The following is a 22,197-nucleotide window of genomic DNA, read 5'->3' as shown; positions in this document are numbered from 1 at the left end:
AGAAGGGAGTGGCATTCCACTCTGATAAACGAAATCCCTGTACTCCTCTTCCTACTCCCAGGGCCTTCCTGGCTGAACCCCTGCTACTTCCCTCAGCTTTCCCTGCTCCCCATCCCTGCTCATTCCTAATGGTCCCCTCCGCACAGCCATTCACTCCTATACCTCCTCTTGGCCCTTGTGTGATGTGTCAGGCACTGGGGGGGTATGTTGGGTAAGTGAGAGAGGTACTGGGATGTGGTGAGCTGGGAGGTGAGAAGGGATGTGTGCTCGATGTTATTGAGGGTCAGGGGAAAAGGTCTGTTTGGAGGAGACCTGGGTAGTGGGGAACAGCTGTGTGGACAACCTAGGGTGAGGGAGGAGCCCAGTGCTTCTGTGCTGAGCCATCAATGCTAAATGGTCTCTCTTGATGCAGCAGTTATTGCTACCTGGCATACTGAGCATGATGCAGAGCTCTAGGTGCATGGAAATCTCAGTGCAGAAACACGTGGGCTCCCCAAGCACTAGTGCCTGGTGCATGAGTAAGCCAAGGCCATTGGTGCTTCCTCAACGCTATGTCTTGGCACAGTGTGGGCGATCCCAGGGTCCTTGCACATACGTCTCATCCCAGCAGGCCCCCGAGACATCGCTAGTGACCCCCACTAGGGCCCTACTCATCCCTGCTCTCTGTTTGTTGCCCCATCCTCACTTACACAGCAGAGCCCTATTTATCTGATCTAATTGGGACTGGATTGGATAATCAAAAATTCGGATAATCCAGAGAATGGGAAAGTGCAGTGCGCTCTGGTGGTCACAGGAGAGATCACCTGCTTCTGGACCTGTGTGTGTTGGTTATTTGGTTAACTCAGAGAGCTGGTTAATGGAGGGTTGGATAAATGGGGCTCTGCTGAACTCCCATATCTCCCTAGAGTCCCATCTCTTTTGTTGTCCCATGATAATCATATCAGGCCCTGTAGTTCAGGAATGAATTTGGCAGCTGTAACGGGGCTTTTGTAAGGGCCTCATCCAAGATGTCAAATCCTAAGAGCATCGCTTTCCCTACGATCTCTCCTGCCCCAGAGGCCACTCCGATACATCCCACTGCCCCTCACTGTCCTGATTTTGTAGGTTTTTACAAAATATCAGAAGGTTTATATTTTTGCTCGTCTGGGGGGAAAAACCAGCTCAGGGCCGGATCCTTCAGCACCTCCATGTACAGAATTTCCACTGGCTTCAGCGGGAGCTGGTGCTGCACGTGCAGTGACGACAGCAGCATTGTGCTGTTACCAGTGAACAACTTCCTTGGGGCCCCTAATAAGGTTGGTTGTTTGACTCCTCCTAAGCACCAGACAGGATCCCGTGACTTATACATTCCCTGTCATTATCTTTTTATTTTATTTTATTTAAATACATGACTGCTTGGCTCCACTATCTCACATGGAAACCCATTCACCAATTTTTCTGTAAAAAAGTACTTCTCAAATTCTTCTTATGCATTGAGTATATTCCGTTTATGCCCTAGTTCTTGTCTTATCACATCTCCTGTTAATCCTGTTCTGTCCAGGCTAAATAAGTTTTTGTCAGTCTCCCTTCATCTGTGAACCCCACCATTGCATTTATCAGTTTAGTTATTCTAAGCTAAATTGAAGAGCGTTCAAGAAACTCCTGTCTTTATATATATATATGTGTGTATCCTTAGTCTAGCAAAATTTTAATTTTGTTTAGTATGGCTACAAATGCTGAGATATCTGAGTGGCTGCTGAGAGCACTGCATTTTATTAACTTATGGGAGATTTGGAAGTTGTTGTTCATGAGCTGGTGAAGTCTGAACTCAGCATCTAATAATTTTAGTCTCAAGAGGAGAGGGTTGTGCTGACTTATACAATACAGATTCCCATTCATTTACAGAGCTTCATCTGAATCTTTACAAAACAAAGTTTTGTCTGTAGTGTCTAGGTCCTTGGCTGATGCTTTTGCTTATTTCTATACTTGTAGGTGAACAAAGTATTAAGGAATCATTTAATTAGGCCTCATTGGATGTTTGCAATGGATAACATAATTCGCCGTGCAGTCCAAGCAGCAGTCACTATTCTTATTCCAGGTAAATCAAAACACATCAGTACTAGTTTCTAAATGAAACCCTTACAAAATGCATCATAAATGGTTTCACGTTCTTGCCAGCTGATTGATCCATCTCATTTCTGAAGTTCGTTAGTAGCGGGGATATAGGGGCTTGAGTGATTTCTCTTCAGCTGGGAGGGACGGGCGATGGACAGGGACAACAGTTTTTTCAAATTACCAGTGAACTAGGCTGCACAGAGTGAAATGGATTTACTCATTTATATTTGATAGTTTTATAACTGGGGAAACATAATTCGAAAGGCTTTTGGAATTAGGCCATAACTTACCCTTAAACGGAAAGGGAAGTGCTTCATTTGATGGTCTCTGTGTGCATTCCACTCCATACCCCTGAGACTGGAAGACTTTTCATTATTAGTGTCCATTGGTCCGTGCCTGTGGCCGCCTTCTCCTGGTGCTTCAACCAGGGACGGTGCAGACCAACTGCCTCTCTAGTTCCTTTCTATCACCTTTGGTCTGAGACAGGGCTCCTCCATTATCCACAGCTTTAGCTAGTGTTCTTTGTTTATGTGTAAAAAGTTGTAAATGGTTTGTTCTTATATAAGTTTGCTCTAGACCTAGTTAGTTTTACGAGCCATTGTTTGGGGGTACCTCTGGACTCCCCACGCCCATGTAGAGGATTCCTAGCATGTCCAAGATGCCAGGATTCAAGATCTCCATGGTTTTTCCCTGGGCCTTCCTGGTCAGCGGCAACCACAACACTTGTCTGTATTGCCTCGGGGAAGCTCACATCTCCTCCAAGTATAATATTTGTCGGTCCTTTCCTCACTCGACCCACCAATCCTGAGAGTTCTGACTTCAACCATTGCTGATGGATCGCTCAAGGAGGCCACAGTCCAACCTTGGCCCATCAGACCTCATGTACGTTGGGCAGAGGCACCAAGAAGCAGTCTTAGAGGGGGATTTCTCACATACATTCTTGTGAGAGTGTTTACTCTTACCCTTCTCATGTCTGTCCTGTTTGCTAGAGTCCTTAATTCTGTTCCCAGTGTGGACACATCCACGCTCTAAGTCCTCATCTAAGGAGAGGACTTTCTCCCCAGCGCATTCTATGTTGGGCAACACTCTGCACCCCAATATGGGTGTGTCAGGAGGTCCTAAGGAGCACAGTACCAGTTCCGTGGCCCCAAGAGGCAAAAGTGCCCCGAGACCATCAACCCCTGAAGGAGCAGGACCGTCCTCTGTACCAACGAGCGAAAGGAGTGAGTGGACAAGTCCTATACAAGTGCTGACTTGCATGGAGGAGTATTCATTGGTACTGAGAACACTCTCTGCTCAAAACTGGCACTGCCAGTGCCACCAAGAGACAGAAGCCCACCAGAAACAGTGGTCAGATATGCTATCCTGGAGGATGTTACAGTCTGTGCAGACCCAGAATCACTGATTCTGTCCCCACACCATCATTTCGTCACTCATTGGTACCATCTACCAGTGGAAGCATAGTAAGACCATCACTGGTACTAACAGCCCTGCCCATGGACGCAGAGGCCTTGTGCTCCTCCAGCAAGCCTGGGATCAGTGGGGAGAGCTTACCAGTCTTATCAAGACAGAAAGTCAGCTCCAGCAGAGGCTCTAAAATCTCATGGGCACCTTCTCACTCCCACAGGACCTAGCTTGGGACCAGTAGTACCCTTCTCCCTGGAGACCACCTCATTATCCCTATGAACTCTCTCAATGGCTTTATTGGGGTCCCAGGGATCCCTATATGAGACATCCTGAATTCAGACAGACAAGAATGCAAGTTGAGGAAGAACCCCAACACACTCAGGAATGCTCTGAGAAAAAGAAACAACTCAGCAAGGCAGAGCCACTAGCCACTGTAGGGATATCATTGTTCTCACTAGATGAGGCAGTCACACCAGCCCCACCACCTGATGACTATAGCAATTTCAGGATCTCCTAAGGAGAACTGCAGACATGCTTCATATCCCCCTGGAAGAAGCATGGGTTATCCCTCATACATTACTGGATATCCTTCAAAGTTCAGATCTTAGCAAGGTGGCATTGCCAATCAATGAGGCTATATTAGGTCTAGCCAAGATGGTCTGGCATATTCGAGCCATCTGTGCTCTCACTCTGAAAAAAACAAAGGAGAAATATTTTATACCATCTAAAGCGGCATAATACTTATTCTTGCATCCCACTCTGAACTTCTAGTGGTGCAGGCTGTCACTGAAAGGAACAAGCAATATCAACCCAGATCTACCCCCACAAATAAGGAGGCCAAATGTCTAGGCTTCTTTGGGAGAAAGAACTACACTTCCTCAAGTTTACAGTTCTGAATAGCAAACTATCAGGCTTTAATGGCCAAGTACGAGTTTATTAATTATAATCCATTCTCTAAATTTGTCAACCGGCTGCTTCAGGAACACAGAGTTCAATTCCAAACAATCATCAAAGAAGGTAAATTGCTAGCCAGGTCTGCCCTCCAAGCTTTGGTAGATGCAGCAGATACAGCCTCCCACTCGATGGCACCATCTGTAGTCATGAGGTTGGGCTTTATGACTCCAATCCTCCAGTTTTCCCAAAGAAGCCCAATCAACCTTGGAAGATCTGCCCATCAAGGGAAATACCCTGTTCATTGAGAAGACGGACTAACCATTATATACCTTTAAGGGCTCAAGAGCGACATTCCCTTTGCTGATATTTGGATGGATGATGAACTTAGAGCATGCTTGGAGACCGTACAGTCCATCCTCAGCAATAACAGAAAATGCTAAGCAGCAAAATGGAAGAGATTCTCCTTATGACATCAATTCCAAGACTCCCTACAATTATGACCTACCTCCTCTCTCTGAAAACATCGAAGTTCTCTAGTGCACGTGGCGGCTATTAATGCCTTTCACCCTCCAATGGACAAGTATTCAGTCTTCAGCTACCCGACTATAGTCAGGTTTCTGAAGGGACTTGTCAGATCCTTTCCCCCAGTGCTGAAATCTACTCTGACGTGGAACCTCAATCTAGTCCAGTCAGCATTAACAAATTCTCCCTTCGAACCTTTAGCCTCATGTTCCTTCACTCCTCTGTCCATGAAGGTTGCCTATCTGGTTGCTCACCTCAGCCAGAAGAGTAGGTGAGCTGAAGGCCCTTGCGGTTGACCCACCTTATATGTCCTTCCATAAGGATAAAGTTTCCCTGAGGTTACATTCTAAATTCAATCCAAAAGTAATCTCATAATTCCATCTGACTCAGGTCATCCACTTACCTGTCTTCTATCCAAAGCCCCATGCCACCACAGAGGACAGTGTCTATTGAGCCTTGACCTTTTACCTACAGTGGACAACATCTTTCAGGAAATCTCCTAAATTATTTGTCTCCTTTGCTTCCCCCCTCACACATTTAGCCATCTCCTCACAGAGACTTCCTAAATGGATTTTGGGCTGCATTCTGCTTTGCTATGAGTTGACAGCAACCGCTCCCCCACAGCGTGAGAGAGCACACCTGACCAGAGCCCAGTGTCAATCTGTAACTTCATGTAGAGATGTCCCTCTTCCAGAGATTTGCAGAGCAGCAGCGTGGGGCTCTGTGCGTACCTTTGAGACATTTTGTCCTGGTACAAGCTTCTACAGAAAATGCATCTTTCAGTCTGTGGTACAGCAGGGTTCCTCACACCCTCCTCCTCAATGAGTATGGCTTGTGAGTTGCCTCGAATGGAATACACATACGGACCATCATTCAAAGAAAGTCTGGTAACTTACCTTGTACAGCAGCTGGAGTTCTTTGAGATGTGTCCCTGTGTATATTCCACTGCCCACCTCTGCTTCAGATCCTTATCCAAAGGTTATTTGCTGTGGAGAAGGACCTGGAGAGGCAGTCAGTCCACATCACCCCTTGTACCCTTGGTTTGGAGCAGAAGGAGAAGGGTGCAGGCATGAGCCATTGGACACTGCTAGTGAAAATCTTCCGGTCTCAGGCATATGGAGCACATGTGCACTTCAGGAGGAATACAGATAGGAACAACACATCTCGAAGAATGCCAGTTAGTGCACAAAGTAAGTAACCAAACTTTTCTGGAATTCTTCTTTCTCTAAAAGCAACTCTGTTTCCCCATTATGTAAACAGAATCCTGAATAGCTACTGCCTATCCACGCTATTTATTACTTCTGCTACATCACCAGCGCGCTTGCCATTTTATAGACTAGTAAGATTGTGAACACCATACAAACAGGGACCTATCCACAGATGAATGCACTAATACTGCTACTGCTGTTGTTTAATGCTGTTCGGAAATGATGCCACAAAGTCTGTGGTCCAATTAATGTAAGAGACAAATGCTATCATGTGTTAATATTTGCCAAGGTTACATTTCACTCCTAGCTACTGGTGTCTCCTTTATTAAACATCCTAGGAAAGTACATTCCATGTGGGAAGCATCAGGATAAAATCTCATCACTACTTTACTCAGCTGAGGCAGCTTTTTTCAGTTAAAGAGGAAATATGCCGCCCATAAGCTGTCCAGAAAAGGAGTTGCTTTCCGGTAGCTTTCCCACATTCACTGCCTCCAAAAAACCAAGGGTAAGTGGTACTAAACGGACTTCTTCGTTGGTTTGTGCAGAACTTCAAGCTCACTTTGAGCCAGCTTCAGAGACTGAAGGAGTGGAAAAAGATGCCGATGAAGTGGAAGATGATTGCCACCCAGTGGAACAAAATGGAAATGAAGAGCCAGTTGTCACATCTGGAGTGAGCACACTCGGTTCTGTGGTGTCACATGAATCACAGCAGCAACATCTTAATCTGCAGCTAGCCAAACTTAAACAAGAGACAAACAGGTATTTTCACGTGTAGAGCTATGCCTTTTTTCATGTGGCCTTCCGAAAGCCTTCAAGAATAAACGCACTCAAAAAAGAACGTTTATTCATAGGCATATGTTCATCCACCACAGTATCCTCTAGTCAAGAGTTCACCAAGTGGTCTCAGAAAGGTACTCAGCAATATATCTAGGCACTTGTATAACTTTCACCAAATCTTACAACACCACTTAGGATCTTGCAATTCACAGAAAAAATGTTGGAGTCCCAGTAAGCATTGACACACGCTTTTTATTTGTAAATGAGAGTGCTCAGGTCAGGGTGCCAAACACTGGATATTAAATATAAGCACAGGATTCCCAGTGTGATCTGAACTCCAGTTTTCTCACCAGTGTTGTGGAGTAGTGGCAACTAAACTGAGGTGTCTAAATTTCATGTCAGAAAATTCCAAATAATCACATACAATTACAGGTCTAAGAACTCAGGATGTAATGCCCAGTGGTGGGGACACAATCTGCATTAGACGACTCAGAAGGTTTTATATATGCCTATACAGTAGGACTCACATCAGCCCCTTCGCCCCAGTAATGAAAAATCTGGAGTCCTTGTCAGTAGATAATATTGTAAAAGCTGCAGCTCTGTCAACACAGGCTTAATATGGGACCACACAGTAAAATAAGGAATGCACTGATTTGTTGAATTACTAAAACTTTGGGCTCTCTGGGCACCATCATGATAAATCAGGATTGGGGCCCAGTAGGCTAGGTGCTGTGCAAACATAAAGGAAAGAGAGTCCTTCATGGCAGAGAAAACTCAATATTCGTGTAAAAATTCTTATTGATGAAAGAATGGTTCTTTACCCCCTAGTAACTATGCTTACTGTAAAGAACTGTGGTTCTTTGAGATGTGTTGTATCTGTGCGTTCCACTTAAGGTGTACTCATGCCTTATGTGCGCGAGATTGGACTCTTTGAGGAGCAACATCCAGTGAGGCCGTGCATGGGTCCTCTTGTGCTTCGTAATTCAGTGTGTAAAGAATGGGACAGCTGCCGCTGCTTTCCTGTTCCTTCGCTAATGCTGAAGCCAATGGGGCAAGGACTGTACAGTAGCTGGGAAAGAGGGTGGGCCATGGAATGCATGTGGACGACACCATCCTGAGGAACCAGTTTTTGTAGGATAAGTAACCTTTCTTCTTCGAGCGATTGCCCACATGGATTCCACTTCTGGTGAGATTCAAGCAGTAACTGAGTCTGATGAGTGTAGGACAGCTCTGCTGAAGCGGGTGTCAGAGCTGGAGCTGTCCACAAGCAAATAGTGCAGGATGAAAGTGTGAACTGAATTCCAGGTAGCTGCTTTGCAGATTTCTATGATTAGGATGCCTTTCAGGGAAGTTGCAGAAGCTGCCTAAGCTCTGGTGGAATGGGTTCTAATGTGCTCACTGCACCTCAGTGTACCACCACATAGCATGCCTTAAATACAACCAGAGACCCATTTTTTGACAGTTTTTAGGTGGTGATAGGTTCTATGAGTAAATGCTAGGAACAATCTAGGAGAATTCTTAAAACACCTGTTCTGTCCAGATAATACTGTGACACCTTGACGAGTCAGGAGGAAAGCTATGAACACTAGCCAAATGGCCCTCAATTCCAGGATGTTTTAGTGAATATTGGCCTTCTGCAGGGAGCCAGAAGCATTGATTCTGATGGCCCAGATACAGTCCCCATTCTATTATGAATGTCTGTCACGCTGGAGAGAGGTGTGGAGCAGGACACTGCTGGAGACATGTAGATGGTCCTTCAACCAATCATATGAGAGGACCCCCTGGGGAATTGTGACCTCTGTACACTACAGCATGACCTTTAACATGACACAGTATAAACACTACATGTGTTCTGTCTCACAGCCCCTGGCAGGCACAAGGAACTGGAGTGCAGTTGCAGCCACCCTCTGGGAACAGGGACTGCAGGGGAGTCCTCCCAGTACACAGCCCCTACCCATCTCCCTACACCCTGAGCTTACCCCCTTGCCTGCATGCATCCCCTAGCCATCCCTCTCCCTGCAACCTGAGCTACCCCCTGCCTGCACACAGCCCCTAGTGCCACACACCCCTCCCTGCCAGGGGATGGTGTCTTTGCATGCAGTGCAGGGAAACTCTGGCAACCTGTCTCACATGGCATGAGACACGAGTTTCAAACAGGTTCTGGGCTGATGTTGTCAGCTAAGTTGGAAGCTGTTTGATGAGGTTGTCAATGGTGAGAAATCTGTCCCGGGGCAGATAGGCCTTTGCCAGTAAGGAGTCCGGGAGGGCCCCCATGACTTCTATACTTGGGACAGGGCTGAAAGTAGACTTTGGTCTGTTGACTGTGAGGCACACTGTGGCAAAGAGAACCAAAAGTACTCAAATGGAGTCATTCACAGGTGGAGCTGACTGACCTCGAATCAGCCAATCTGGGGTCAATTTTAATTCCTTGCCTTCTCAGACGTGTAGCCAGATGTATAGCGATAATGAGACTTCTCCATAAGAAACCTGACGTATTTCCTGTGAGCCAGCTAGACTTCAACCTGACAGTATATCTTGCAAGCCAAGAGCCCATCTTGAGGATCCAGCATTGAGATTATGAATTTGAACCAATGGATGAACTTGAGTTTCAGAGGTCCGAAGGGTGCCATCCCCCTTTCTTCTTTGGGAGCAGGGAAATAATGAGACTAAACTAACTATAACTGGCTAGAAGATAAATGACCTTTTTCTGACGCTCCCCCTTGATATGCTATAAAAATGCCAGGGCCCAGCAGGGGCGTAGAAGTGCAGGGCAGGGGCCTTAGGCATAGGTATAGTTTGACGACTTATTGCTAGGGGGCAGGGGCCAGAAGGACTTGAGCCACCTCTGCATGGTGGGGTTCAGGGAAGGGGTGCCACCTCCACTCCCTGACTCACCTCAGCAGGCCACCCAGCCTGTCTGGGTTGGGGCAGGGAGGTACAACCAAAAATTGTAACTCAAAGGTTGGTGGCTTAGCTCAAAAAGTTTGAAAACAGCTTAGGGTGGAGGGAGGGGGTACCTAGGGGCTGGGTGATTACAAACCTGCCTTCGCCTTGACTGAATTTTAAGAAAGCTAAAGAAAGTCTGATTTGTCAACAGCACATACTCCCCCATACAGCTTTTATAATTTCAGTCTTCCTTTAACTTCTCATATTTTTAAAGCAGTAGTTTAATTTGTTCTTTGTATACAATATTTAAAAAGAGGTTTTTAAATTGCAAGTTGAAAATGTACTGCAAATTCTGAATCCTAAATCTCAGGACCATTTTGGTCAAAAGGGCCAGCAGACCAGTAAAATTGTTTGTTCAAAGATCCAAGTGCAGCTCTCTGGTATATGATACAAGTCTGAGTTTTGTCTAAAGCAAGAGACTTTGTAGGAATGTTCAGGGATGCACTGTTACCAGGAGCCATACATACGGGCTTTCTCACCAAAGAAAACACCTTCATTTTAAAACCCCAACAAATACTTAGTGATGGTTAAGCACCTTATGTATTTGCAGATGTTTTGTATCTAAATGTATCTAAAAAGTCTCAAATTCCTAATACATTCTGAGAATAGAGATTTTATAGCAAGATCATTTGATGCTATCAGCAGTTACGAAAGTAAAAAGCCACTTTAGTTCCACACATTAATATAAATAATTCTCTACTAGTTCTCTGGCACTGCTTGGCAAATTACTTACCAAGAGTCACTTTTCCCATGCCTTCTTGAATGGCTATTCAATTTTCAGGATGCTGAAATTTAAAAAGACTACTGAGAGCTGAAAGGCCTTTGCATATGGCAAAAGGGTATTTGGACCCATTTGAAGTAGAATCTCAATTATTAAGCCCCCAAAGGAATTCAAGGGAAATGTAAGAAAAAGAGTTTCAGCTTAGAGCATCTTTACAGTCAATATAGCCAATGAATGGAAGAAAAATTACCACCCTGCTGCATAGACAGTAGCAGAGTGCATATTCCTGAACTGAAGATGTTGCTGTAGCCAATCCATGAAGGCACTGAGTCAATGAAAGGATGACAGCAGCTAATTTTTTAATCCAGCCAAAGAGACATTTTCCTCCTTCAGTAAGACTACGGAAAGAATATAAAAGCTTGCTGTGCTGAGCAACCAGTAGCACAATGCTCACGTCTCTCAACTTCAGCAGGCAGCTCTCAGAAGCGCACTCATCTCACAGCCTGTTTGACACTTCTGCAAGCAAGCAATAACAGCAATTGGACAGCTAACAAGAAAGAAGCCACAGAACAGCATCAAGATGCAGCAGCCTTCCAGTTCAGCACGATGAGTGAGATGCAATTTGCCAAAGGACTCACAAAGAATTTAAATTTTTCTTGCAGTGACTTTTACAATTGCAGTGCAATATTTGGACTTAGGGTATTAACAGCTCCTTTTTTAAAAACAAGATTGTTTAGCCTATGCATTGCTACAGAGTGTCATAAACTAACCTTGGCAAACAGCAAAAATGTGGGATGTAATTTGGGTTAAAATTCTGGATTATTTTCTCTGTCCCAAGACAGCTCTATGAATGGCTTCTTTTGAGTAACTGATTTAAACACTTTCCTTGGGTTCATAAGACTTAGCCTAGGATCACTTACCTTTGGTATATCATCATAAAACAGTTTATAGATGTGGAAACGGGTGTCAGAGCTGCTTAAAGTTCGCTAGCCCTTCTAGAAGCTGTTTTACATTGAGGCTGGACTCAATACTAATTTGGGGAATAATGTACTTGGGTCTTAATTTAGCAAGAAAAGAGCTCCCCTACTAGAGGCAGGCCCACTCTTTAAGGTGTAATCTTGTTAATTCTCCACATACGAAAAGACTAACTGAAGTAACAGATATTGCTTGCTTGTTTAGTTTTAATTTTATTAGTAAAGTCAATAGTTGTGATTTTGCTTGTTTATAATTTTGGTGTCCCCTAAGGCCTGGCAAAAAAACCCACGTGATTAAAATAGTGGGAGGACCTTCGCTGTATTGGCACATCATTAAAATTTGTTTTTAACGAACCTTTCTTGTTTCTCTAAACTATAAATTTTAGTAATATTGGAGAAAAAATTATTTGGCACTTGTCAACCTGAAACATCCTTTTCCACTCACACTCTGCACCGAAGAGTTTACGAAACATGATTTGTTAGATAGGATACATCTCTCTTAACGCCACTTTTATCCTAGTTTTCAGAGACTGTAAAACGTCAAACCAAAATTACTTAATAAAAGGAAAATAGTTGCTAGAATATTTGACTACAGTTACTGTATTTGTATGTTTACAGGAAAGGATTTCAACTCTGGGTTAGGAATTGGACTGCATTTTGTTTGGCTGTTTGTGTAGGAGAAAGTACTCATTTGGAAAGGGAATTAACTCAGCAATGTGTAGATATGGCTCTTCTGTAAATACTGGTATTTAACAGCTCTTTTTTTGAAAGTACTCAAGATACTCTTTGGGACATTAAAATAGGAATACAGATTTTATTCTCAACTTGACTATCTATGGGTTTGGTCACATTTCATAGGCTTTTGGAAATCCTGGTTCAGAAGGAGAGCGAGTATCAAACCCTCTTACGGCAAACTCTAGAGCAGAAAACCCAAGAGTTACACCTGCTTCAGTTACAGTCCAAGCCTACAGGTAAGAGGGGTTATATTTCTGTAGATTGCCTTGCACTCAGTTCCAAATGCTTACCAAAAGCTTTGCTTTAATCAGATTCTCATTAAATGGGACTCACTAAATAATTTTGCATGATTGTATTTTTGGCCTTGCAATAGTCTAAGAAGAAATGGGTGGCCCACAGACATAGGGTGTGTTCTATTTGAGGAAAGCATCAGCTTGCTGATGCTAACTATTTTTGCCCTAGAAAATACCCATACAGCTGTACAATTCTACATGTTGTTGACCTGTTAACCTACATATTTAAATTATTACAGAATTTCAAAGGCCCCCAGGAGCTCCTGTACAGAATGTAGACCAGGAGCTCCTAGACTGGTTAAGACAACAAGGAGCTGACTCAGATGCAATTGAGAGGGTAAAAAAACCAAAAATTAACAATCTGTTTATTGTTAATACCAGTTTGGTTTCAATGAAATTACATAACTTAATTTAGGAACAACTCTGCCTTTCAGTTTGCTGAAGAGGATTACGCACTAAATGATGTCCTTAATAGTATCACTAAGGATGACTTGAGATACCTTAGACTACGGTAAGGCAATGTTTGAATACTGCCAGAAATGTGCTTGCCATTCTATTGGTCTTAATATAAAGATGTCAAGGATCACTGTAGTGGTCCTTATCAAAAAATGAGTTTGTGCAATGAAGCTGTGAAAGCTTATTTAATAGCAAGAACCCCTTGTAAAGATTAATTTTCTCTTTTAGTAAACTTGAAAGAATATTTAAACAGGTAGGTGTTAAGGCCTATCGCGCAAGGGACACTTTCATGCAGGATCACTGGGGCAAGTTTAATTTTATCTAGAACAGTTGGGATGCCACAGACTTAACATTAAGTGAAGTCTTCTTTACATAGTCATCCTTTCTTGGACATGAGGGCCATTATGGGTGGCTTTTCTATGTTGGCATTCCAGAAAGTTCACATTGATTGACTTATGTACTAACTGAGGAAGAGTAAATTATTTACAGCCTTGTGAAAGGATTTAAAAAAAAATTAAAATTCTTCCTCAAAAATATTAACCTCTGGCAGTAATGGAAAAGCAGTTTGACGTATTTAGTGATAGATGAAAATGATCTCCAGCCTGCTTTAGCCAGCTCTCCCCTCTATCACTATTTGGAATTTCCTGTTCCCTAGGAGAGATCACACACAGAATTTAAAAAAAATTCTCCCAACGCTTTCCAAGAGTGCAATTACTACTGGCATAATGTTTTGGAATTTTAAATATAGTTTCTAATTCAGTGTTATTTCCTATTTTCATTTCATCTTTATAGTGGTGGTCTTCTCTGCAGAATTTGGAATGCAATATTAAACCACAGAAAAATGGCTAATAAGCCCTCAGAAACCAACAGTTAATTCTTTCTTACAGTTGCACAGGCAGAAAACACATTCCAAGTAAGCCTTAAATTATTAGATTGTTGTATATTGGTCCTGCAATTTTGCACAGCTAAATGGCCTGTTTATCAATGTAAAAATTTAACTTCCAAATGTAATGCACGGGGGACATTAGCATAGCTTTCTTTAAGCGGGTGTTTGTGATTTTTGCCCATTAGATCCTGGATGTTGAAACGTCTGTAAAACCACTCTCTAATCATTTGTAAAAATTAAGTGCATTATGTATGTAATGCATCTGTCAATGTAAATACAACTACAGCTGAAAAAACCAGCTTGCTGTTTTTAAATAAAGCACATGCCTTATACCTAGACCAGTCTATTTGTTGAACAGTCTTGTATTTAAAATGCATTCTAATTTTAGATACGTCAGATTTTTTAGAATGTGTTGTACAGTTCTGCTATCATGTGCACTGATTATTAACCAAATGTATATAAAAGATAGGGAAATGTATGTGGTTACCTAGAACTTCTGAATAATTAAATATTGAAATGTTTGCTTTCTGTGGCTAGAGTTTCATTTCCTTAAGCAGCAAAACCAATTTAACAAAATCATAAACACTAATTTGTATAGTGTTAGTCCCATCTTCAAGTTCTATAAACTAAATTCCAAAGTAAATCCTTATTTCTCTTTACAACTTATTGAAAGAGTTGGGGCCTGACAACAAAAAATGGTATGACAAGCCTCTGATCTCACACCCAAAGCGAACAGGCACAGTAGACCACTTTCATGTGACAGTATATTTATATATCGTACATAACATGATTTTTATTCAAAACATTTAGAGGAGTAACTTTCGTAAGTAAAGCAATCCAAAACCACCCACTGAAGCAAATTTATAGCGATTTAAATAACCATTGCTTTATCCTAATTCAGCTCCTTATCCATGGGTTCATGCATTTTTCTACATAATGTTTGGCTGTCCCTGGCTGAAAGCAATTTTATTCTTCCAAATAAACAAACCTTAAATATGAACAGTTCATTCTTACTATGAATACAAAATTTAATCCTCCCAAAAAGGCCACAGGCTGCTGGAGTAAACTGCATTCATTTTAGCAAACCGACTTGTATTTGATCCACTGACTGGGGCCGCGTACTTCAAAGGGTGGCTCATTTTTGTAGATATGGTTGCCTAATTCTTCCAAGGGTGGTTCTGGATCAGTGGTAGCAAACTGAGCTGCGTCCTCAATTTCCTTCCTTACTTCCACATCAATCTCCTAAAACACAGAAGACAGGTGAGGCTGTGACAGAGAAAGCAATCTTAAAAGAAATGTTGGTCTGTTCGTATAAAAGGGCGTGGCAGATGGAATAGTTACTGCCCATTGCTGGATTTCCTCTTTTCAGCAACTAATGCAGAGTGAGATAGGGTTACATCAGAAGATCCATATTCAGGCAAACTTCTAGTGGTATTCAATAGGAACTACATTTGCCTGAATGAGAACTGCAAGATTTGGCCAAACATGGGAGCTTCAAATGCCTAATAGGCTAAAATTAAACTTCAAGCCCAAAGGTCACTTTAGTCATCTTGTCATTCCATAGGGCTCATGATCACACTATCCCTTTCCATTACAGCTCCTGACTGCCAGACACATGTGGAGAGAGCTTTCGCAAACTTTACCTGTTAGTTAAGCATACAAAACTCTCAAGCAGGGAATAATAAGCCATTTCCTGAGGGGTTACTGAACTCTGGCAACTAACTCCTCCCCACAGGACCAAATGACTATACTGCAGTCATTAACCTGTTAGGTAAATTACTTTTTAATCACATGCAGGATACTGAGAATTAATAAACTACCAGAAGTCTAACTCTTCTCTAGAATTACCGCTAATTATGTTTCAGTAACTTGCTTAGTAGATTCACAAGATAAGCCTGGCAGAATTTATTTATTTATTTAAGTGCAGTGTACAATATCAATGATTAAGCTCCCCCTCCCCCACAATTAAAGTTTCAGAGATGTGGAAAATTATGCAGGGGGGGGAGGGGGGGCAGGGTCAGACAATTATTTAATGACAAAGTTTTAACTTTTTGAATCTCAATGTCAATATCATAAAGTAAATATCCTTAAGTTAGTTCTTACCACATTTTTCTTACTTTGTCTTTCTGTAAGCTTCAATGGAAATATTTTTTTCATGGGTTTGTGTGTGTGGTTAAATGGATGGTTATCATCATTTAATCCTTCCAGGCCAATTTAAAAACAAAATAACTCCCTCATCATGGAATTTATAATGCACTGATGGAACACTTCAGAGTTGGCATATGCTCACATTCCAAATGCTGGGATTGGGACCAGAATAAGAAAAGGCTCTTATACACAAATTGCCTTCAAAGGTAAAATATAACCACCTTTCTATGAACCGGGCAGAAAATGAAAGCATGTAAATCTGGCCAATCCCCTTTACTTTTACATGGAAGTCCTATGATAAAGTTCTGTTCTTTGTCGGAAACTGAACTATTTAACATGCTTTTATTTTGTAGACTCAAACCTACACACTACTTAAAGAGCTACAGCTGTAATTAACAACACGCATATTCTACATTTCCTCTTTTTCAGTTCTGGTTACAAATTAAGATGTTAAAGCTTTCATCTTTTTAAGTGGCCTGTGCCTCTTGCCAGATTTGTTTAGCCAATTCAAAGAAGAAAAATCTTATCTTGATAAACAGCAGAAACTGCAAAGAAGTGCAGAAAGAGCGTAACACAGCTGTAGCATAGTATTTGCGACACTTGGGTGGAGATGTTAGAGAGGACTTTCTGGGACCTGCCACCACCAAACTGACATCTTCGGAGTTAATCCCAAGAAGCAGTGGTTTATCCCTGGGGTTTTCAAAATAGCCTAATTTAAAAAAAAATGGTTTTTAAATGCACCAAGTAGTAGGCATTTTAAAATACAATTCCCAGGTGACAAAAAGCCTTCCCTCTACCCCCTCCAAGAGCTGTCACTCACTTCAAAGTTTGCAAGGGGAAATACTGCACTGAATTCTGTTGTTCAGAAACAGAACACACGCAGTAAAGCGTAAACTCACTTGCATGTAGTTTTGTCTCAGTTAGTTAGTTAACGTTATTAGACTCCTTTTGTTTAAATAGGAAAACCCTGAATATTTTTATTAGTCCCTTATTTCTCACCAATACCACTTTTACGCAGCCAGGGTGGGAGAGAGAGAAACTCTTGGCAGCACGATCTCACAGGGCCACTTACTGCAACATCTTGTTGCTCTTTTACAGGCTGCTCATTTACGCCTTAACAGGTTATCACCAAGAGTCATCTGCAAAATATCACTTAATACCTTCAATTCCTCGACGCTAGAAAGATTGCTGTTAACCATTCTGTCCTTCAGCAGAGTAATAGGGTCACTTTTGCTTCTGACTTCCTGAATTTCTTCCCTAGTACGATAGCTGTGGGAGCCAAGGAAAGACATGATTATATAAGTCCCCCCCCCACACGAACACCCGGACATGGGAGTTGTGATTACCCATTGACACAGAGCAAGAATTAGAATGAAATCAATCAACACAGTTAGTTTACCGGTGAAAAAAGTCATTATTGGTGTGAAGGCTAATAAAATGTTGGGAGATCTGGATCCAACTCCCACTCTGCATGACTGGGCAAGTGACTTACTCCCTCAAAAAGGGATATTGCTCCATCTCATGAGGGGTGTGTTAATGAATTCATCTCTGTCAGACGACGGGGAATTTAAGTACTTAGACAGAATATACTTGTATTTTTAAGACAATTGCCTACATAAGGCAGTGCCTAAACTTAGAAATGAAAAATACTTAAAGCTATCTCATGGTCTAGCGCCTGGAGGACTGCTCCCTACAGTCTCATCTCTCCTCTAGGGTTCAGTGACTGCACTTTTAGGCTTCCATTACTTCCCTTTTCAGGTTAAAGAACTTTCTAAAAATTCAGACTTAGTGCTCAGTTTGGTTGCAAACATTTTTCCAGCTGTCTTCACTGGCCCCCTAAACTGGGTCCAGAGTCTTTCCTTTCCTGCACAAACCACCTGCAGGAAAACTAGTCCCCCACTGATACACATGCAACTCCATTATTTTCAAATTATGCTCTCTGAGGACTGGTCTACACTACCGTGGTAAATCGATCTAACTTACGCGACTTCCATTACGTGAATAATGTAACGGAAGCTGACATAGTAAGATCCACTTACTGCGATGGCTACACTGCACGGTGTCGACAGCAGAGCGTCTCCCATCGATTTCCCTTACACTTCTCAGGGAGGTGGAGTACACAAATCGACGGGAGAGGGCTCTCCCATCAATTTAGCATGTCTTCACCAGACCCGCTAAATCAACACTCGCTGCATTGATTGCAGCAGTGCTGATCTACCAGTAAGTGTAGACATGCCCTTAGATCACACAGGTGTAACTGGTTAGAACCCAGGAAAAAAAAAATCTTAATGATGAAGCACAAGAAGGAACAGAATCCTGCTCTTATACTCAGCTATGAATCAGAAAATTGTTTGATCACTGAAGAAACTGGCAGCCGGCCTTCAGGGACTAAAATCAAGTATTATCACACACACAAATAGAGGGAATGGTGTAACAGGACTACCTCCTCCTAGAAATTCTCATCACCAGACCATGTTTTCCAATAGCTAGAAGATATCCTTCCTGAAATACAGAATCCACACGGAAACTCTAGCACAGTGATCAGTCCCCAATGTGTTTAAAAACACTTGGGAGTAGAGCTAGTGTGCTAAGGGTGAAAACTACATAAAATACGAGGATGGAATTTTTCATTCCAAATTAAAATACTGTTGCTTTTAAACCTCTCTGGTGCATGCTTTCAATGCCGGTGTTGATTGTCCTTTGGTAGAGAAATTAAAGTAAGCTGCTTTTCAGTTAAAGCTTACGTAAAATAGTGGAAAAAGGAATTTGTTGGTGCAGAATAAACAAGGTCTTACTGAATGTGAATCTTTGAAAAATATATCTAACATTGGGACTTATGCCACTTTGAAGTATTAGGAGTCAAAGCAACTGAGAGAGATAGTAAGTCAGACATTACGGTGATGTGCGCAATATAAACCTATGAAGAGATACAGTATAGCATTACTGACTGGTGATGTGTTATTGGGCAATGGGATAGGAGTGGTCAAACTGAATCTCATAAGCAGCAATATTTCAACCTTAATTTTTTTACATGCCTAAAGGTGGATTTCAGCAAGGTACCCACATTTCTACATTTTGGTCAGTGACATTGATTTTTTGATTCCGAGTGTGCAGGTACAGGGAGAAAGAAGGAAACATTATTACCATCTTTTCTACCACTCACTAGGCCTTGTATGTAGATTAACCAATAGAGTAAATTCACACAATCCTTTTTACTGTACCTGATTCCAGGGTCACTCATACTGTGTCCATGATAACGATATGTCTGTAACTCCATCAGCATAGGACCCTGGAAAAAGAGTTTATGGTTGTTTTCATAAGCCTAAAGAGCAACAACATACTACAGATCCAGGCATTACCCACTCGCCTCAGCTACAAATTTTGTGTTTGAATGAGACAACACCAATGCTCCCCCAAAACACCTTTCCAAGCTCGCTCTTCGCATTACACATGATCTCTTGCAACATGGACAAGAGATATTTCATTATCCTTAAACTACTCTTCGATGGGTTTCAAGAAGAACCTTGGATATATGTTTTGTGAAGGCAATTTAATAACCTCACTTGGCAGCTTGTTCTCACTACCTAGTTCTCAAGTATTTAAACAGCATAGCTCCACAGCTTCAGATATCAGTCCATCATTATTCAGCAAATTTCAGTTGCATAAAATTGTCCTTCCCTTTCAAGATTGTAACGGAGTTGACCTTGCTCTATCAGCACTGATTAGGTCTCTTGTGCTTCTTTCATGCCAGTACCCTTCTGGTGTCAAAAATAGTATTCAAAAATAAATTCATCCACTTCATAAGTCTACACGTTGGTTCTAAAGAACAGATGAAGTGGAACAAACACTCCAATACAGAAAGTCTTCACTGTGATTTTATATCATGTCTGAGTTAGTGCAAATTACTGTATATGCCTTCTTCAAAGAGAACTTTCTAAAAATTCAGACTTAGTGCTCAGTTTTACTCTTCCTACATGATCTCACAAAGATTTACTGCAGTTATTTTATATTAGTTGTAAATACAGCAGAATTGTTACTCTTTCCCCCACTGACCTTTTAATTGGTAAATAAAATGTTTAAAGCAGTGGTTTCCAAACTTTTCGGCATCACACCCCCTTTTTAGTTTTCGAGAAACCCTCACGCCCCCCCACCTCTCCTTTACTATCATCCTTGTTCCCTGACCACCCCTTCCCAGGACCCCCTGCCCCTAACCACCCCCCCGGGACCCCACTCCTTATCCAACCCCCCCTGCTCCTTGTCCCCGACCGTCCACCCCCCCCCGTGACCAGCCCCAGATCTACACCCCCCCCCACCCTGCTCCCTGTCTCCTGACTGCCCCGACCCCTATCCACACCCCCACCCCCACCAGGCCCCCCCGGGACCCCTACGCCTATCCAACACCTCCTGCTCCCTGTCTCCTGACTGCCCCCCACCCAGAACCTCTGCCCCATCCAACCGCTCCCTGTCCCCTGACTGCCTTCCCCCCCCCCGGGACCCCCCTCCCTCTCCTTACCCAGGACACTCAGAGCAGCAGGACTGGCTTATTGGAAAGCCTGGGAGGTGGGCAGGTGCCAGCCGCGCTGCCCGCGCAGTGACTACCTATGGGAGAGGGTGGACAGCAGGGGAGGGGCTGGGGGCTAGCCTCCCTGGCCAGGAGCTCAAGGGCCGGGCAGCCTCGTGCCCCCTTGGAATTTCTGCACACCCCCCCCCCTCCCAGTTTGGGAGCCAACTGTTTAAAGCATATTCAGAAATCCTCTCAGCAGAAGACATAAAATGGATGAAAATACATGCTTTTCAGTTTTAATATGGTCTTTTTACTTAAGTCAATTAATATTGGTAAAAGGTATTTAGACCGTCCATTTCTGTAAAACAGAGAAATAGAGAAAAATTTGGTCAAATAAATAGTATATAAATAAATGTTTGACACTGAAACTTTCCTTAATTGAGAAAAAGAGATGCAAAGAGAATTTCAAAAATAATTTAACTGCAGAGTACGGGTTTGGCATGAGATTTTGTATGTAAGAGCAATATAGCACAAAATAATTACCTTATCCATGGTAAAGGACTGATATTGAGTAACTTACTTTTCCAGATCTACAGTGTTCAGCTGCAAACTTTGTTGCTTCTCTCACACAGAGAATATCCATACCATCCACCTGTTAACAGAAAAGCTTTTTAATTAGATAAGAACAGAGCAGACTTCAGAGGGTGAACAATCAATTTAAGTATTCCCATAAATACAGATCATGAATTCATGATCTGTAATGATCTGCTCCACCATAAATATGGAAAAGATGGAAAGTGTTCTCACTCTTATCCCTGGAATGTAGTCTCCTCTTTTGTAGTAGTCAGTGCTGGCTGCAGCTCTCTCTACTGAAGTACCCATTCCATACCTGTTGTTCTCGCAGATGAAAATGCATGGCAGCTTCCACAAGGCTGCCATATTATACGTTTCAAATATCTGACCCTGGAAGAAAAACAGTAACATGTAAGTTGGGTCCCCCTTTGGATTCTTTAAATTTTAAGTCTCAAGGCCTACAGGAGTTCTTTCACTTCCATCAAAGGTCTGGCTAGTATTTAACTCTGATAGTGAACTCAAATTCTGAGTCAGTTCAGTCTTGAAAGAAAATCATAGGGTTGAAAATCTACTTTTCATCTTAACCCGTATGTAATAAAATACTCGCCCATTAAAAAATATTATCCTTAACCCCTAGGTAGCAACATTCAGGATAAACTGATGCACCAAAGAGTTCACAACACTAAAATATTTTCAATACAAAATTTGAAAACTACTTTAATAAAAGCAATGTTGGACTACACATGTAATGTGTTACAGTTCTACTTCCGCTACATAAAGAAAGTTCCAACACTGTTGTATCAACTACTCTATGCAAGTAGAGGTCACAGAAAAGGTCATCACTTGAGAACTCCGTTTGCTAGTGGAAACTGGAATGGCTTCCACAGTGTGGGGAGAGGAGATTTAAAGCCCAGATTTCTGTAGAAGTTGCTATAGTTAAGTTTCTAGCCCTTATTGGTAAAATAACCTACTCCTGGGGGAATTCTGTGCCACTGCGCATGTGCAAAATTTATGTTCCCCTGTAGATTTCTTTGGTTCCCTGCAGAAAAATGATGTTCT

The 22,197-nt window shown here is 42.3% G+C and overlaps 2 protein-coding genes across 4 annotated transcripts in view; one reads left to right on the top strand and one right to left on the bottom strand.

Moving 5' to 3' along the window:
• Positions 1-14,403, top strand: part of MAP3K15 (mitogen-activated protein kinase kinase kinase 15) — a 143,538-nt gene extending 129,135 nt beyond the window's left edge. For both annotated transcript variants that reach the window (XM_074967795.1, XM_074967803.1), the window contains 6 exons: positions 1,972-2,077; positions 6,671-6,884; positions 12,402-12,514; positions 12,811-12,908; positions 13,006-13,082; positions 13,820-14,403. In XM_074967795.1, coding sequence (XP_074823896.1) covers positions 1,972-2,077; positions 6,671-6,884; positions 12,402-12,514; positions 12,811-12,908; positions 13,006-13,082; positions 13,820-13,901 — 690 coding nt within the window. In that variant the 3' untranslated portion in view covers positions 13,902-14,403. The remainder of the gene's footprint in view (positions 1-1,971; positions 2,078-6,670; positions 6,885-12,401; positions 12,515-12,810; positions 12,909-13,005; positions 13,083-13,819) is intronic.
• Positions 14,404-14,512: 109 nt separating this feature from the next.
• PDHA1 (pyruvate dehydrogenase E1 subunit alpha 1) overlaps positions 14,513-22,197 on the bottom strand; it is a 28,118-nt gene continuing 20,433 nt past the window's right edge. Inside the window, exons 8-12 of one of the 2 annotated variants that reach the window (XM_074967860.1) lie at positions 21,373-21,528; positions 21,146-21,217; positions 19,283-19,350; positions 17,222-17,330; positions 14,513-15,155 (exon numbers count right to left, since the gene is read on the bottom strand). In XM_074967860.1, the coding sequence (XP_074823961.1) occupies positions 14,991-15,155; positions 17,222-17,330; positions 19,283-19,350; positions 21,146-21,217; positions 21,373-21,528 (570 nt within the window). In that variant the 3' untranslated portion in view covers positions 14,513-14,990. The remainder of the gene's footprint in view (positions 15,156-17,221; positions 17,331-19,282; positions 19,351-21,145; positions 21,218-21,372; positions 21,529-22,197) is intronic. The other variant, XM_074967869.1, reaches the window with a different exon arrangement.

Source organism: Natator depressus, chromosome 1 (assembly GCF_965152275.1).
Source record: "Natator depressus isolate rNatDep1 chromosome 1, rNatDep2.hap1, whole genome shotgun sequence".
Lineage (NCBI taxonomy): Eukaryota > Metazoa > Chordata > Testudines > Cheloniidae > Natator > Natator depressus.
Note: the sequence above shows the minus strand (reverse complement) of the source record. Positions and strands in the feature narration are given on the sequence as shown.